Source organism: Pteropus medius, unplaced genomic scaffold (assembly GCF_902729225.1).
Source record: "Pteropus medius unplaced genomic scaffold, Ma_sr-lr_union100, whole genome shotgun sequence".
NCBI classification, from domain to species: domain Eukaryota; kingdom Metazoa; phylum Chordata; class Mammalia; order Chiroptera; family Pteropodidae; genus Pteropus; species Pteropus medius.
Window position 1 is genome coordinate 16,157,854 of NW_024342471.1, and position 15,370 is coordinate 16,173,223.

The window sequence follows — 15,370 nt, forward strand, 5'->3', positions numbered from 1 at the left end:
GGGCTTGGGGTGAGACTGGAAAAGGTGGCAGGGGCCAGGTGGAAGAGGGTCCTATAGTCGAGGACTCTGGGTTTTATTCTACATGAGATGGAAAGCTCAGGAGTAACAAGCTCTGATTTATACTTATTTGTTAATTTACTTTTTTTTTTTTGCCTTCTGTTGCACAGAATTGGGTTAACAATTCTTCACGATGCTTTCATCATTGGTCCATGCGTGGCCCATTTTCATATGTATGCATGTATTTCGAAGCAATGAGCTCCCAAGAACCTACTATCCCACAAGAAAAGTAGCACCTTGATAGTAACTCATTTGATGTTTACAAGATCACCCTGATTGCTGTGTGGAGTCTATAGGAGGAAAGAATGGACACTGGGAGGTCAATAAGGAGGTGACAGAGTTATCAAGAAATGGGGCTTGGGGTGGTAGCAGTAGAGGTGGTGAGAATTGATGGAGTTTGGGATAAATGTCGAAGGTAGACTCCCCAGGACTGACTTTTGGATTGAGTATGGGGTGGATTCTATGAATGCATGCATTCAAGGATTAATCCACTAACTATCCACTCAGTACTTGCTGCTACATGCTTAAAATATGTTGTCTTTTGCAAAATATACACCTGACATGGTCCTTGCCCTGCTCACAGCCGAGAGGCAGAGATAGATAAACCTAAAGGACATTGGAATAAGCACTGTGATCCGGTGAATCCAGGGAAGTGTTGATTCATTTTTCTGGGAGAAAAGAAAAGGATAGTTATGTATGACCTGGCACATAGCAGGTGCTTAGTTCTTGTCTCATCTCTTGAATTGATGTGATTAAACACTTTAGTGTATGTTGTTTTTATTTTAAAATAAATACTTTTAATAGTCATATTTTAAAAACTGTATAAGCTTCAGAGACTAGAAACTATTTTGCATACCAGTCAAAAGCTAGCCTCACTTAATCTTCCAAAGCTCAAATCTCTGAGTAACAGTTAAGCACAGGAAAGGTAATAGTAATGTAAAGGTAATGGGGAAAACAGGGAAAACTTGACCTTTCTTTCTCTCTCTATATTCATTCCTACCTTGAGCCCAGGGCAAGTTGGGCTGCTCAGCACATTCTTCCTGACGTGATTTCACATGATCTAGATTAGCTCCTGGCCAACTAGAGATGTCAGGACATCTGAGGGGTCTGGGCGTGGTAAGCACACAAGAAAGACACCAATGACACCACCAAGGATGGGTCTCAACTGGGAATCTCAGATTTTGGCTCTGAGTCTTGCCATTTCATCTCGGGCAGCAGTTTTCCTGTCGACAAGGGGAAGTGGTTGGACTAGATGGAGGACAAGAAGAGAGGGTTATGGGGGGAGGGAGGGAGGGAGGAGGGCGTGGTGGTCAGGGCAGACCCCATCTGGCATTCAAAACATTACGTATATTGAATATTATTCAACCCTAAAAAGAAAAGAAATTCTGACACATGCTACAACATGGATAAACCTTGAAGACATTATACTAAATGAAATAAGCCAGACTAAAAGGACAAATCCTGCATGATTCCACTTATAAGAGGTAGCTGGATTCCACTTATAAGACATACCTAGAGGAGTCCGAACTCATGGAGACAGGAAGTAGAATAGGGGTTGCCAGGAGCCGGGGGCAAGGGAGGAATGTGGAGTTAGTTCGAATGGGTAGAAAGTTTCAGTTTGTGAAGATGAAAAGTTCTGGAGATGGATGGTGGTGAAGGTAGCACAACAGTGTGAGTCTACCCAATGCGACTGATTCGAAATACCATTCTAAATTGTGCACTTAGATGCGGTTAAAAGAGTAAATGTTATGTTGTATATATTTTGCCACATGCAAAAAAGTAAAACCTTTGTTTTTTCAGGATTCTTCTAGGTAGGGAGGGGAGTCACGCCCCGGCTGACCAAGATACTCTGAATTTCCACCCCTCCCTACACTCCTCTAGAACATAGTTCTTACTGGGCAGGAAGCCCCTCCCAACTGGACATGGAGCCTCAGGAAGGAAGGAGCAGCAGGCATGTGCTGGAGACAGATATATGAGGTCCCCAACTTCTTATTCAGTCTGGCTTTCGTGAGAACCTCCTGATGATCAAGGACCTTGTGTCCTGGGTCCTCATCTTTATTCTGGGGGCACAGGATGATGATGGCCCAAAAGAGGTAGGAGTGGAGAGTGACCCAGGATTGATCACCCGTGAGAGCTGAAGAGGCTGTGAGCAACTATTTTTTTTTCAGGTTTCATATATTTATTCAGGTGATTCAACTATAGAATGAAGTATTTTTTAGCATTGTGAAATACATTGTTTTGAAATCTTTTTTCACTGCAATTCTGTTTATTACAGTTTTTAGAATCTTGAAGAGATTTTCTTATCTGAGGTATTTCATACATTCGGGTATTTTGCATGATGTCTGATGTGATCAGTAATGAAGGTTATAATGAAGCAGTAGCTATGATCATAACCCTCTCGTAATCTAAAAACAACAGAGATTTTCTTTTCTGTACAGGCAGCGATGGAATTATCAGGTAGTAACTGTCCATCTGAAAGAAACTGGTTATCTTTTCCTTGATCAATTAGTATGTCCAATTGAGAACCTGGATAGGACTTCACAAGATGGTTGGCATCGTAAGCCTTCCATTTATTTAGATCTGCTCCCAAATACCCATTAAAGGCCTTTTTGCCCCAAGGACAGAGCACTGGATTGCAAATTGGAGTAAATGCTGAAACAGATTTGTAGTTTCCAGAATTTTTTAAAGCACAAATCAGAGCTCCATGGCCTCCCATGGAATGGCCAAAAATAGACATCCTTTGTGGGTCCACTGGAAAATTGGTGTTTATCAGTTGGAGAAGCTCCTCTGCTATGTGAGAGTACATTCTGTAGTTAGTCTTCCAAGGGTCTTCAGTGGCATCCACATAAAACCCAGCACCAGTGCCAAAGCCCCAGCTCTCATCTTCACCTTTAATATTGCAGCCACGAAGGCTGGTATCTGGAGCAGTGACGACAAGGCCGTGTTCTGAGGCAGCCTGATGATAACCAGATTTTGATATGAAATTCTGTTCTGTGCAAGTTAAACCAGACAGCCGATATAGCGCAGGGCATTTTCCAGCTTCTGCCTTTGATGGTAAGTAGACAGCAAATTTCATTTTGCAGTTCAGTTCAACACTGCCATGTTAAAAAAACCCTGCAGTCCCCCAAAGCACTCGTTGCCGGAAATCTGTTTCAATGCCATTCTTTTCCTGCTCAATGCTACTTGCTTTTTTGTCTGCACCAAAGGGTAGAAGATCTTCCAGCGGCGGCGATGGCGGCGATGGGGACAGAAGCAGTAGGAACTGAAAGTGTGAGCAACTTTTCGAGGACAGGCTCAGGGTCCTTGGAGGAAGTTTCAGGCCACATCAAGTCACTACTGACCCATTCCCAGAGGATTTCAGAACAGGGCCCCAGTGTAGAAATGATGGCAGAGCCAGCTTTCAGTCAAGGCCTAGGAATATGCAGCCATTGTCTTTAGCTGCTCTTTACCTTGGTCTTTGTGAAGGAGACAGTCACCTCCCTCCTGGCTGGCCTGTTGGTGGCCTAGAGCTAGAGCCATCAAGCTGGACTCCTTACCCAACCCTTTCAACATCTACCATCCTGGGGCCTCCTCTTATCTATCACCTCCCACCATGATCACAGACAATCATGTTCATCATCTTCGTCCACGTGATCTGTCCACATGCTTGTCTTCATTACTAGTTTCACCTTTGCCACGCTAGCAGTACTACAAGGCATTACTACAAGAACCAGTATTACTTATACCCTCACTCCTCATACCACTGTCGACCACAGCCTTTTTATCTACACCTCTGGAACTCTCATCAGTACCATCACTGCCACCTCTGGGTGACATGTCCCTTCTTCCCGTTATCCCTGTCATCACATACTCCCATCTTATCATCATCTGCATCACTACCACCATCCCCACCAACACTCTCCCTTCACACGTCCATCATCCTGTCACCTCCATTACGCTTCCTTTTTCTATAAGAGGGCTCACCAGGTGGTTTGCAGAGCCCCAGACAGATCTCTGCGGTCTCAAAATCATTGGCATTGCCCTGACAACTGGCAGAGGTAAAGTGCTCACACTCATTGGACTTGGAGTTGTAGAAGTATCTGCAGAAACAGTCTTTGCAGGAGCCCCTCCCTGGGGGAGCTGCCCAGGGCAGGGAGAGTTTGGGACAACTGGGGAGCCTCTTGCTGGAGATTGGCCGCAGGGGTACGGAAGGACAGGACTGTATCTTATATGTCCTTGTGAACTGATAAGTACTTTTTTCCAAGCACCTCTTCTACCCCGAGCACCATGCTAGGTCTTTGTCATGCTTTGCATTATTTAACCAACCTTACGGAGAAGCTATTACCGACTGCACAAATGAAGAAACCGAGCTCAGAGAGGTATGGTAATTTTCCAAAAATCATAAAACCTATAAGTTCAGGCCTGAGATTTAAACTCAGATCCAGTTTCAAATCCCAAGCTCTGCACACTGCAGCCTCTCATAACTTGGCATCAAGAGGCATGTTATAGCCTTGTTTAGAATTGCAAAAAATTATAATTTGGAAAAATGGAAATGTTTACCAACAGATTGATAGGCTACTATGGAGTCATTAAAAAGCATGTTGTTGATCTATATATGTCAACATAGGGAGCAGTGCATATATCTTGGTGAATAAATCACAATACGAGATCTAGTATGGTCCTATTGATGTAAAATATGCATATAAACCTATAGAATGATGAACATTGTTCACCAATCCACTCAGAGCAGTTATCTCTGGGTGGTGGAATTTCAAGTGATTTTTATTTTCTAAAAATTCGCATTAGTATCATCTGCATGACGGTATCATATTTTATAACTAGGAAACAGGTATAGTAAGCAGTCTTTAATATTTATGGATAATCAGCAAATAAAGTAACTGACCTTTTACTGAATCACTTGCTATTTTAACTTCTTTCACATTTGGCTCTGATTATCACACAAAGATGATAACTGGAATTATGACTGATAACATTATACCAGGACATATCAAATTTTTAAGAATTTTCTGCAATTCCGGAACACTTATATTAATAACATATACCAATACAATTATAACCTAAGAAGGTTTAGCATTACTTATTATTTGGCAATGCTTCCTAGGTAATTTAACGTATCAAATAAGCCTAATTAGTTTAACATTTCTCTTTTTATAAGGAGAGAAAAGCGGTCTTTTGTGATGTTCCAGGAACCCTCTGGAAAATTCCAAAGTTAGTTGGAGGTCAGAATTCACTTAAAATTTGATTTGGGAGAATTTTGTTAATGATATCATGAATTGTTTAATACTGCCAGAAATATTTACTGTTTTTCCCAACCGATGAGAAATTTGAAATGATTTAATAACTTCTTGCTAGAAATTTGACCAAATTGCAAGGGGATACTCAGAGCCTGATAGACATTTTCTTTTCTTTTCTTTTTTTGGTAGGTCTTCTCTCCTTAGTTAAAATAATACTATGTACCCAGAGAGAAAGAACCAAATTAGGGATGATGTAGTTGGATGAGCAGATCAATTTATATTGTCATTTAAGTTACAACCTAATTCTTTGGGGAGAATTGAGAGCAACTGTCCTTATCTCACAAATCTTTGTGAAACCAGACATGCAGCTCTAGAAGCAGTCCAAAGTCCACTTATCTTTACCATCTTCAATTCATAAGACTGAAGAAAAAAGAAAAGAAAGGAATTTTTAAAAAATACAAACAAGTATAGAAATACCGTTGCTGAAAATCTAGCCCATAACTTCCATGAGATTAAGTGTCTTCTCTACAAATACTAATAAGAAAAAGCCTTAACCATCGGAGTGGATAAACTTAACTTATTCAAACTGTTCTTTTATAACTAGTGAATTTTACGTTATCATGTCTGTAATTTCATGGTAGTAATTTTAAAATGAAGGCTAGAAGGTCTCTGTTTGCATCTGACTGTTCATGTGTGTTGTGTAGTATTTTCTATGTCTAGATAGTATTGCTCATTTGTCAAAGACCAATTGGCTTAAACAAGCAGTTATATTTTAAAAATTCTCAATAATATAGTAGAAACTAACCCAAGTGCCTTTCAGGTTCATATGATCTGAAGGAATATTTGGTATTAAAGCTAATTAAATGTGTTTGTTTAATTAAAATAGGCAAGTGTTTAAAGTTATCACCACTAAATATAATTCTTTTATTTTGCCTAGGTTTACTGAAATAAGCTCATGTTATTTCTCTTGCAAGAAAAATATTTTTTAGCAAGAAAAATAACAATATAATTTAATTTTCATAAGTGCTCTAAATATAATTGTTAGAGCAAGTATTTTAAATAGATGTCAGTAGAATAAGAAGTTTTGAGGAAAAACTGTTAACAATAATGGTGTATTGTGGTATATGTACTTAAAAATAGTTTCCCAAATCCTTTGCTAACTTGAAACCTTAGAATTTTTTGCAAAGTTAAATTAAGGTATGGAAATTATTGAATACCAGATCATTTCCAAATAAGACAAAATAATAAAACATTAATTACTAAACATAGGTTTATCAACTTTTGGCTTCTTACTACAGAGAAACAAAAAGATAAATGCAGGTTTGTTGGTAAACATGTGCCACATTGAAAGACTGTACTATGAAAAAGCATATGTTTCTAGAAATTATGAAATGTATTTATAAATTTATCAATCTACAGAATACTGGTGTAAGAGGTAGTTCACAATTTCTTCTTAGTTTTTACTAAAAATTAAAGTTTCTAAGGATTAATAATTCTAATTAATATGGAAGAAAATGTGTTTTTGGTAATAGAAGGACTAAGGTATAGAGATGTATTTTTGAGGGTAAGAAAAGAAGGTAATTCAGTCCTAACATAAAGTTGTTTTTTTTCTGGATGGGTAAGAGAACAAGAGACAAACTAAAATAGATACAAAAAGTTGTAGAAAGTTTATGAAAAAGGAATCTGAGAAAGGAGTTTTATGTCTGATCAAGCTGATAAGATTGAATTTTTTATGAGGGTTTTAAAAATTAAGCTTTAATATCAGTGATGTACATTATAACACTAACAACTTCTTTTCATCTGCTGAAAGGACAAAGTTTTCTTGGACTGTCCATTTGTTGTACTAATAAGAGATAGTAAAAAAAAAATTTTTTTTTCAAGTAATCTGTCAAGAAAGCAAAGATTCTGTGTTTATGTGTTGTGTGTGTGTGTCATCTTAATTGGGTCTTTGATTACTTAAGAAAACAATGTTCACAATAATAAGTGCTAACCTTCTGTATTTGTCTTTGATATCTTTTATTGTTACTTTGGTCAAATAGATAGTTGAGTATTGTTTCATAATAACCCTTGATCCTATTTAGTCAGGATCCAAACATTTAGCCTTCTTTATCTTATGTCTGCATACGTATATGATAGAAGTGTCCCAGAAACTGTGAAAATATTGTAAGTCTGATATCTCTTAGCATAAAATATATGTCATCAGAATGGATGCTCACTAAAAGGACTGAACCTGAGTATCAGGGAAATAAATGCCTTAGCTGACTTTTATGCAAAAGCAGCCATAACAAAGTCTATAAAGACCGTGGCACATGTGGATGAAGTCCATTCTGCTTCTGTAAAAATGACCCCTCAGTGTCAAATTTTGCTATCCAGCTGCCCGTGTATCATGGAAGCAATCTGTTCCTAAATCAGAGATTCTGCAATGGGTAAAAAAACAGCTATAAATTCAGTTTATCAACCCAACATCTATAAGGTGAAACTTCTCAGGAAGTTTCAGAGGTGGGACTAGAAGGTTCAGAACAGGCCTCTCCAAAATGTGCTGCTTTGGCATGTGGATTATTTTGAGCTGATAGCAATCGAGACACTGCAGGCTCAAGAGAACCTATTCTCTCTCCATGAAAGAATTTGAGGCCTTTCCAAATGAGATAATAAGAGTTATCATCAGATATAACTATTCATGACCTATGTAGGGCCGGGCAAACATCTAATTACTGAATATCTGACCGTCATATCTGTCTGCAAATGACCTGTTCCCTTCTGAAACCCCAAGGCATTTTACGTCATTCCTTGGTTCGGGAGGCCATATATACCTTATACTTTTCTATCTCTGAACCTCTCAAGTATGTGGGGCTCTGACTCTCTCATGTATGCAGAGTTCTCATATGTAATTAAATCTGGTTATTTTCTCTTGTTAATCTGTCTCCTGTAGATTTAATTATTAGATCAGCCAAAAATCCCTAGAAGTGTGGAGGAAAATTTATTTCTTCACCATATGTGTCATAATGATTATCACGGGAGCCCTGAATTGCTGAGCATTTTATTACCAATGGACACGGAGCTGAGCATTGTCTATTAGTCACAAATACCCTCACAACAAGAGCACTAAGAAATAAGGGTTGATGTTATAAACAAACCTGTTTTATAGATGAGGGTACCAAGGCTCAAACACACTAAGAAATTTGCCAAACCCAGGTCTTCCTGACAGTGAAACATGTAGTCTTAGCCATGGTGGTACCCTGCCCTCCCAATTGAGTTTGTCTCCAGTACATCAGATGAACTCAAAAAGAGTCTGGAGGCTTTGCTGGGTAAATTACACAGATTTATTCAAGGGTATTAATGGTTGGGAAGCCAAAAATACAACTAGAGAATACCCCGAGGGTTCTAAAGAAGAAAGAAAAGCTAAGAATTCTTACAGTTAAAAGGACATTCTTGAGAAGAATCAGTCCTGCATGATCAGCCTCTAGGTTGGTCTGAGATGGTCATCCTCTAGTGGATGGTGGGCTGGATAATGAAAATGGATGTCAAGCCACTTGGATAATGGATGTGATGTGGTCTGGATATGTGAACATTCTTTCCTTAGTCCTTCAGGGGTAATCAGAAGCTTATCAGTAGATTTGATATATATCCAGGCATGGCCGTAGAACTGGAAAGTTCAAACACTTAAGTTTCCAGGCTACTTAAAACAAGAATAGAATCATTTCCTCATGCCTCATCCTACTCGATGTTAGTAATTTAGCATCTCGACTATAGTGACTCCATTTTATTTCTTCACACTGTTCTTTAAGTATAAGATAAAAATTAGGGTGTTTCCTCTCCCAAGGGTACTTGAAACCTTGTTAGTGGTTCCTGGCAATTCAATCACATCCAGACCCGTGGGTCTCCGTAGTAGCTGGGTGAGTGACATTGTAATGCTGAGTCTCACCAAGCTGTACATGCCGTGTAGTGTGATGCAAGCGATGGAAATCTGCTCAATTGCTTAATCCTCTGAGGGAGGCAGGGGTTGGGGGGACTTGTTCATTTTTTTCAGAAGTCAGTGACTTGTACTGGTCACATGGTAGATTATGTGACCATTCCAAAGAAACAAGGTAAAAGTGGAGGTTCAGGCAGATGGACAAAGAATTTGAGGATTCTCTGGGACTCACCTCTTCGTGATCTTGTTTCCTCTGCCACTTTCTCAAGGTGTGTGAGAAAAACAGATTTTCTCTTTGCTTGCTCTCCCTTTTCCCCACTCCTGCCCCCCAATGAGGTTTCCTCCAGTTTTGGTACTCAAAGAGTGGTTCCGTGGCCCATTTCATAGGACAGGAAAGGGGCTGGGGAGGTACCTGGAACAGTAAGCCTGTTAGAGATGCAAGCCAGCCCCTCCCCCACCCCAGAGACCTGCTAAATCAGAATCTGCATTTCAACAAGATCCCCAGGTGATTGCAGGCATGTTCAAGTTTGAGAAGCACTATTACTGAGAACTTTGGCCCCAGCAGGAAGAAACAGAGCCTGGGGAGGTGGGGTTGTTGCGGTTTGAACAGGACCGACCCCAGCTCCTCCCCTTTCTCATTCCCCACCCGCTCATCTGTTCCCACCCCTCAGCTGGGACGTTAAAAGCTCTGTCAACCTCCACATTTCCTCAGGAGCTCTCCCTCCAGCCTAGGAAGATGGACGCCCTCTGCCTCTCTGCAGCCCCTCTTGTTCTCTTGAGCATCCTGGTGGCTGGTGCCCAAGGAAGCGACACCAGTAAGTCCCAGTTCATCTCTCCTTTGTGTACTGGGGCAGAAGATGAGTTTGTGGAAGGGGCTGGGGGAGCAGGGGTACATGAGGGTGCATGGAGCCAATCCTCTCTCTTCTAGATTTCTCCTGGGAAATTGGGGAGTTTTAACTCTGGGAACATTTCATGACTCTAAAAACTAATTCATTGTGTTATCAGCTTTAAAAATATCCTGCCTAACATTCATCAGACAACTCTAGCAGATCATGACCCTGTCTCTGAGGCTCTCTATTCCTGGTCCCTACCTGCTTCCTGAACCTCGCTGGAGTGTAATAAAAAGATAAATACTTAATCTGTCTAGGTTTCTGGTCCAGGTCTCATACAGATCTTGGAATGGTAACGAGATGACTCAGGCCGGGGGTCCTAGGCAGCTTCAGGAGGGGCCTGAGATAACCTGCCTGGTGGTTAGGTTCCAACTTCCAACTCCCCCCACCTCCTCCAGGGAGTGGAAGGGTACAGAGATTGAGTCCAATCAGCAATGGGCAATGAGCCAATCAATTATCCTGACTGACGAGGTTCCCAAACATCACAGGTTTGGTGGAGAGCTTCCAGGCTGATGAACACACTGAGGTGCCATGAGGGTGGCACACCCAGAGAGAGAGAGTGGAGGCTTCGAGCCTGCCCACCCCCCCACACCCCACCTTGCCCTGCGCATCTCCTCCATTTGGACATTCCTGGGTTTTATCCTTTATTATCAACTGGTAACAGTAAGTGAAGTGCTCCCCCGAGTGCCGTGAGTTGTCCTTGTGAATTATTGAACCTGGGGGTTGGGGTCATGGAACCCCAGATTGGTCAGAAGTATGAGTCACCCCCATGGACTTGTGACTGGCATTGATTGGAAGTGGGCAGTCTTGTGGACTGAGCCCTTAACGTGTGGGGTCAGTGCCAACTCCAGGGATGAGTGTCACAGGTGAGCTCAGGTGAACTGACTGTAGGGCACCCAGTTGGTGTTGGAGAATTGGATGGTGTTGGTAGACACACAACATGTTTGATGTCATGAAGAAGAACCCCAGACTCGTTCATCTCTGTGTTTTGTTGGCTGGGGTGGGGCTAGGGGACAGGGGAGTAATGAGTCCGGGGCAGTGCCCCTAGAAACCCTTACCAGTTATCTGGGGTTTAAGAATTCCCAGCAGAAGTCAGATGGTTTTGTAAGGGAGGGAATTGTGATTTCTTACGAACAAGCAAGCAACTTCCGAAGTGGTGCAAAGCTCGTCTCGTACCTGAGAGCTGCTCCTCTGGGCGCTGGATGCTTACGTGATATTTTTATATTTGATGGTTTATTCAAAGGGCTAAAAAGTCTGTGGCTGAACAAAATATATTGGACAATTCAGAGACTTAAATTCTTAAATATTGATCAAGACATTTTATATTTTGATAGCTTACGCCAATCAGAAATCCACATTGGTACCTGTGCTTCTGATGCACTGACTGTGGCTCAGAAGTTCCCACCACCCCTTCCTGGGGTTTGATTAATATGCTAGAGAGGCTAAGAGAAATATTTTATTTACTAGATTCCAGGTTTATTATAAAAGGACTTAAGTTGGGAACAGCCACATGGAAGAGATGCGGAGGGCAGGGCATGGGGAAAGGGCACGGAGCTTTCACACCCACCCCAGGCACCCCTCCCCACGCGCCTCCTTGTGCAGCTCTCCGAACCTGAACCTCGTCCTTTTGCGTTTTTATGGAGGCGGCATCACATCGGCATGGTTGTTTAAATCACTGGCCATGGACAATTGAACCAATCTCCAGCCCCTCCCCTCTCCCACGAGCGTGGGGCCTTGCTCAATCAGGAAGTCACATGAAGGCACTTGGAGGGTATGGGGCTGAAATTTCCAACTTTCTAATCATACTGGTTAATTCCCTTGGCAACCAACTTTTTTCCTTAGGTTATCTAGAGGCTTTCCAAAAGTGACCTCGATATGCCACTTTTATTGCTCTAACCACTAAGAAATTCTGAGGATATTAGCAGCTCTGTGCCAGGAATGGGACCTGGACCAAATACATATTATAAGCAACAATATCACACCCTCTCTGTATTACATTATTTCTGTCCACCCAGGGTAACCGAAGTTAACACACTGGTATGTTTTCTTCCATGCCTTTCTCCATTATAACATGGTACTTTCAAAACTTTTCTTGGGGGTGGCTCCATAGCGTAGTGGTTAGCGTGTCTGCTTTATATGCAGAAGGTCCTGGGTTTGCAACCCGGGTGGAGCCACGAACCAGGCCCTGGGTGCACATGGCGAGCATGTGGGAGGAGACGCCCCACCTTCAGAGATCTAGTTCTTAAGGGGAAATGGCAACATCCATAGGTCGGGAGCAGGAGCAGGAATTAGAGAGGGGGAAAAACAAACAAACAAACTTTTCTTTAAGAGTGTAAATTTTGAAACATACTGGAAAATACAGGGATTAGCATAACACACCCGATGTACCCAGTATCCGGCTTCAACAATTATTGACATGTAGAGGATAGTATTTGTGTACATTTCCATTTGTATTTTCTGAAGTTTTTCTAAGCTAATCTCATCATTATGCCAATGAATCCATAAATGCTTATTAAAGATCTATAATGATTTACATTATCACTATGTCATTGTCACACCTAACAAAATTCATAATGCCCCAGAAAGCAAGCCATCAAAAGAAGATTTCGCATCTCCCACCTCCTGATCGTTGGCTCTGGAGACACACGGGTCGTTTCAGTTGTCACTGGACCACATCCTTATGGGCTGACCTTCTGCAGAACTGACCCGGAGCCCTCTCGCACCCCTGCAGGCCGTCCCGTGTTCTGCCTGGAGCCTCCCTACCAGGGGCCCGGTGAGGCCACGATTCCCAGATTCTTCTTCAATACCAGCTCGGGACTCTGCGAGGACTTCATGTTTGGCGGTGGCAGAGCGAAGCTGAACAACTTCCTGACCAAGGAAGAGTGCATCAGGGTCTGCAGTGGGCACAGGCCAGCTCTCCAGGCCCAGTACAAGCTCGAGCTCGAGGCCCAGCCTGAACCCGAGGATGAGACCAAGGACATACTGGAGGACAAGATTGAGGACAGAGACACAGATGAGAACTCCAAGGACGATGACGAGGTCGAAGATGAACCCGAGATCGAGATTGAGTACGCGATAAATGATGAAAGTATGGACGAGGACTTCGAGGACAATGGTGAGGATGAGGACAACGACCCGTATGAAGATGAGCTCCAGATTAAGATTGAGTACGAGGTGGAGTCCTAGGACAAAGACAAGCCTTGGGCCTATGGTAAGGGGGGTTAATAGGGCAGGGAGGGGAAGGGCAGGGATGGAGTTAGAGGTCAGGGGGCCCACACCCCTCACATCTGCACAGAGACTCTTCCTCGATGCCTTCAGAGGAGGAGGTGGCGGCAGCACCCCGTGAAATCACATCCTCCACGGCCAGCTTATCAAAAGGTCACTGCTAGGGCCCCTTGACACAATCGGGGCCTTCTGCCCTGTTCTCCTTATCAGGTGGGGACACTGGGGCAGCCACCGTGCAGAGTGGGTCTGCAGTGCTCCTGAGCCGCCTCCACTCAGGCGTGGCAAACCCACTCCTTCGTGGGTCATCTGGGTCCTGGGGGTGACGTGGTTCCTCTTTTGGGGGATGGGCTAGGATCTGTCAGCATGGACTGCCTCGGATCACTTCTGGTTGCAGGGAGCCTGGAAACCGAGCCATCCCGAGATGCTGCAGGAGCTCCCACGCAGCGCCGGACCATGCAGCCTTCCGAACCGGTCCAGCCAACTCTGCTCCCTTCTCAGCCCTGCCGTCCTCACAGTCCACTCGCTGTCCAGGAGACGAAGCACCGTGAGAGCAACAACCGTGCACCTTTGTCTTTCTCATCGCTCTCTCCCGAGCTCTCAGTTCCTGGCGCAGAGAAAACACCCCACAGCACGTCTCTCCTTCACTGAACCGACTAAAGGGCCAGGGGTTGCAGCCAGGGCTCCAACCCTTACCCCATTCTCACCGTTTCCTCGCCCCACCCCCACCCTACCATCTGTAGGATCTTCGGGGGTGGCCATGGGGGAACTTCTGTCTTCCGGTTCTGAAAGTCACAGGAGTTTTCACTACGGAAGCCCCTCCCCCACAGCCATGTAGCACTTTTCCCTGCCTGAGGCCTCACGCTCTCTCTGGCTTTAGATTTAAATAAACTCATTTCTGTTGTTTGCAACTAAGAACCTGTGTCCTGTCCATCAGTCCATAAAAATGGTGGCACTTCACGTCATTCTGCGAAGCAGTGGATACCTGCCCCTTTTCCGCCTTCAGACCGGGACCTACCTACCAGGTATAGGAAGCAAACTCATTAGGGTGTCATCGACCTCTATATGTGCACCCCACCTCCCAGCTACATAAAAACCTGGGTGACACTTCAACACTAAAGCCTTTGTTCTTGACGTTTTGAGCTGGGTCAAATGTTTAGGCAGGTTGTCCTGGACCCTCTGAAGGAGAAAGGAAGAGTGTGAGGCTCAATACTGTCCATTTGTCCAAGGAACTGCCTTCCTTGAGGTTGTTTGTGGGGGGAAGGGGTCTCGCTACTTCAGTTACAATAGCAACAACCCCTTCAGTGAGCACTTTCTGTGGACCAGGCTCCGTTCCTAGCATTTTACATGCCTCACTTCCTGAGTCGCCCTAAGAATCCTGCGAAGGAGGTGATGGAGGCACGGAGATGTCGCACGGCCGGCACGTTAGCTACCTGGAGCTGTCATAATAGTGCTACCATTTGAGTGGCTTAAAAAACACATATCGATTCTCTCAGTTCTGGAGGTGAGAAGTCCCACATCGAGGAGACAGCAGAGCCAAGCTCCCTCTGAAGGTGCTGGAGAAGGGTCTGTTCCAGGCCCCTCTCCTAGGTCCTGGGAAGTCCTTGGCTTGTGGCAGCATAAGTCCAATCTTCACATGGCATTCCCCCATCCGTGTCCTAATTTCCCCTTTTTGTAAAGACTCTGGTCATATTGGGTTAGGGCCCACCCTCATGACCTCAGCTTAACTTGATCGCCTCTCCAAAGACTCTACTGCCAAATAAGGTCCCAGTTTGAGATAGGGGGTTAAGACTTCAAAATCTCTTTTGTGGGAGGACACAAGTCCACCTGTAAGAGCATATAAATGGTAGAACTCGGGCTGAGCTGACTGTCCCAAAGCTATTGTCCTTTGAAGGGAGGAAGAGGCCAGAGTCTCCAGCCTGGACTGCCAGGCTGTGAGAAATGGATGGAATTAGAATCTTTTTCATCTCCACATCCTCGTCATGCCCAAAAAGCTTGTGCTTCCCACCCCTCTTCTTTCTACCTGATAGAAGCCAACTCACCCTTCAAAACTCAGC

The 15,370-nt window shown here is 43.6% G+C and overlaps 1 protein-coding gene across 1 annotated transcript; it reads left to right on the plus strand.

Annotated features, from left to right (window-relative positions):
* Window positions 1-1,348: 1,348 nt before the first annotated feature.
* Window positions 1,349-14,228, plus strand: LOC120603720 (amyloid-beta A4 protein-like). The gene is made up of 4 exons (XM_039864437.1): window positions 1,349-3,111; window positions 9,873-10,016; window positions 12,823-13,302; window positions 13,387-14,228. Exons 1-3 carry the CDS (start codon window positions 3,036-3,038, stop codon window positions 13,275-13,277), a joined length of 675 nt encoding a protein of 224 aa, XP_039720371.1. The 5' UTR covers window positions 1,349-3,035; the 3' UTR covers window positions 13,278-13,302; window positions 13,387-14,228.
* Window positions 14,229-15,370: the final 1,142 nt, after the last annotated feature.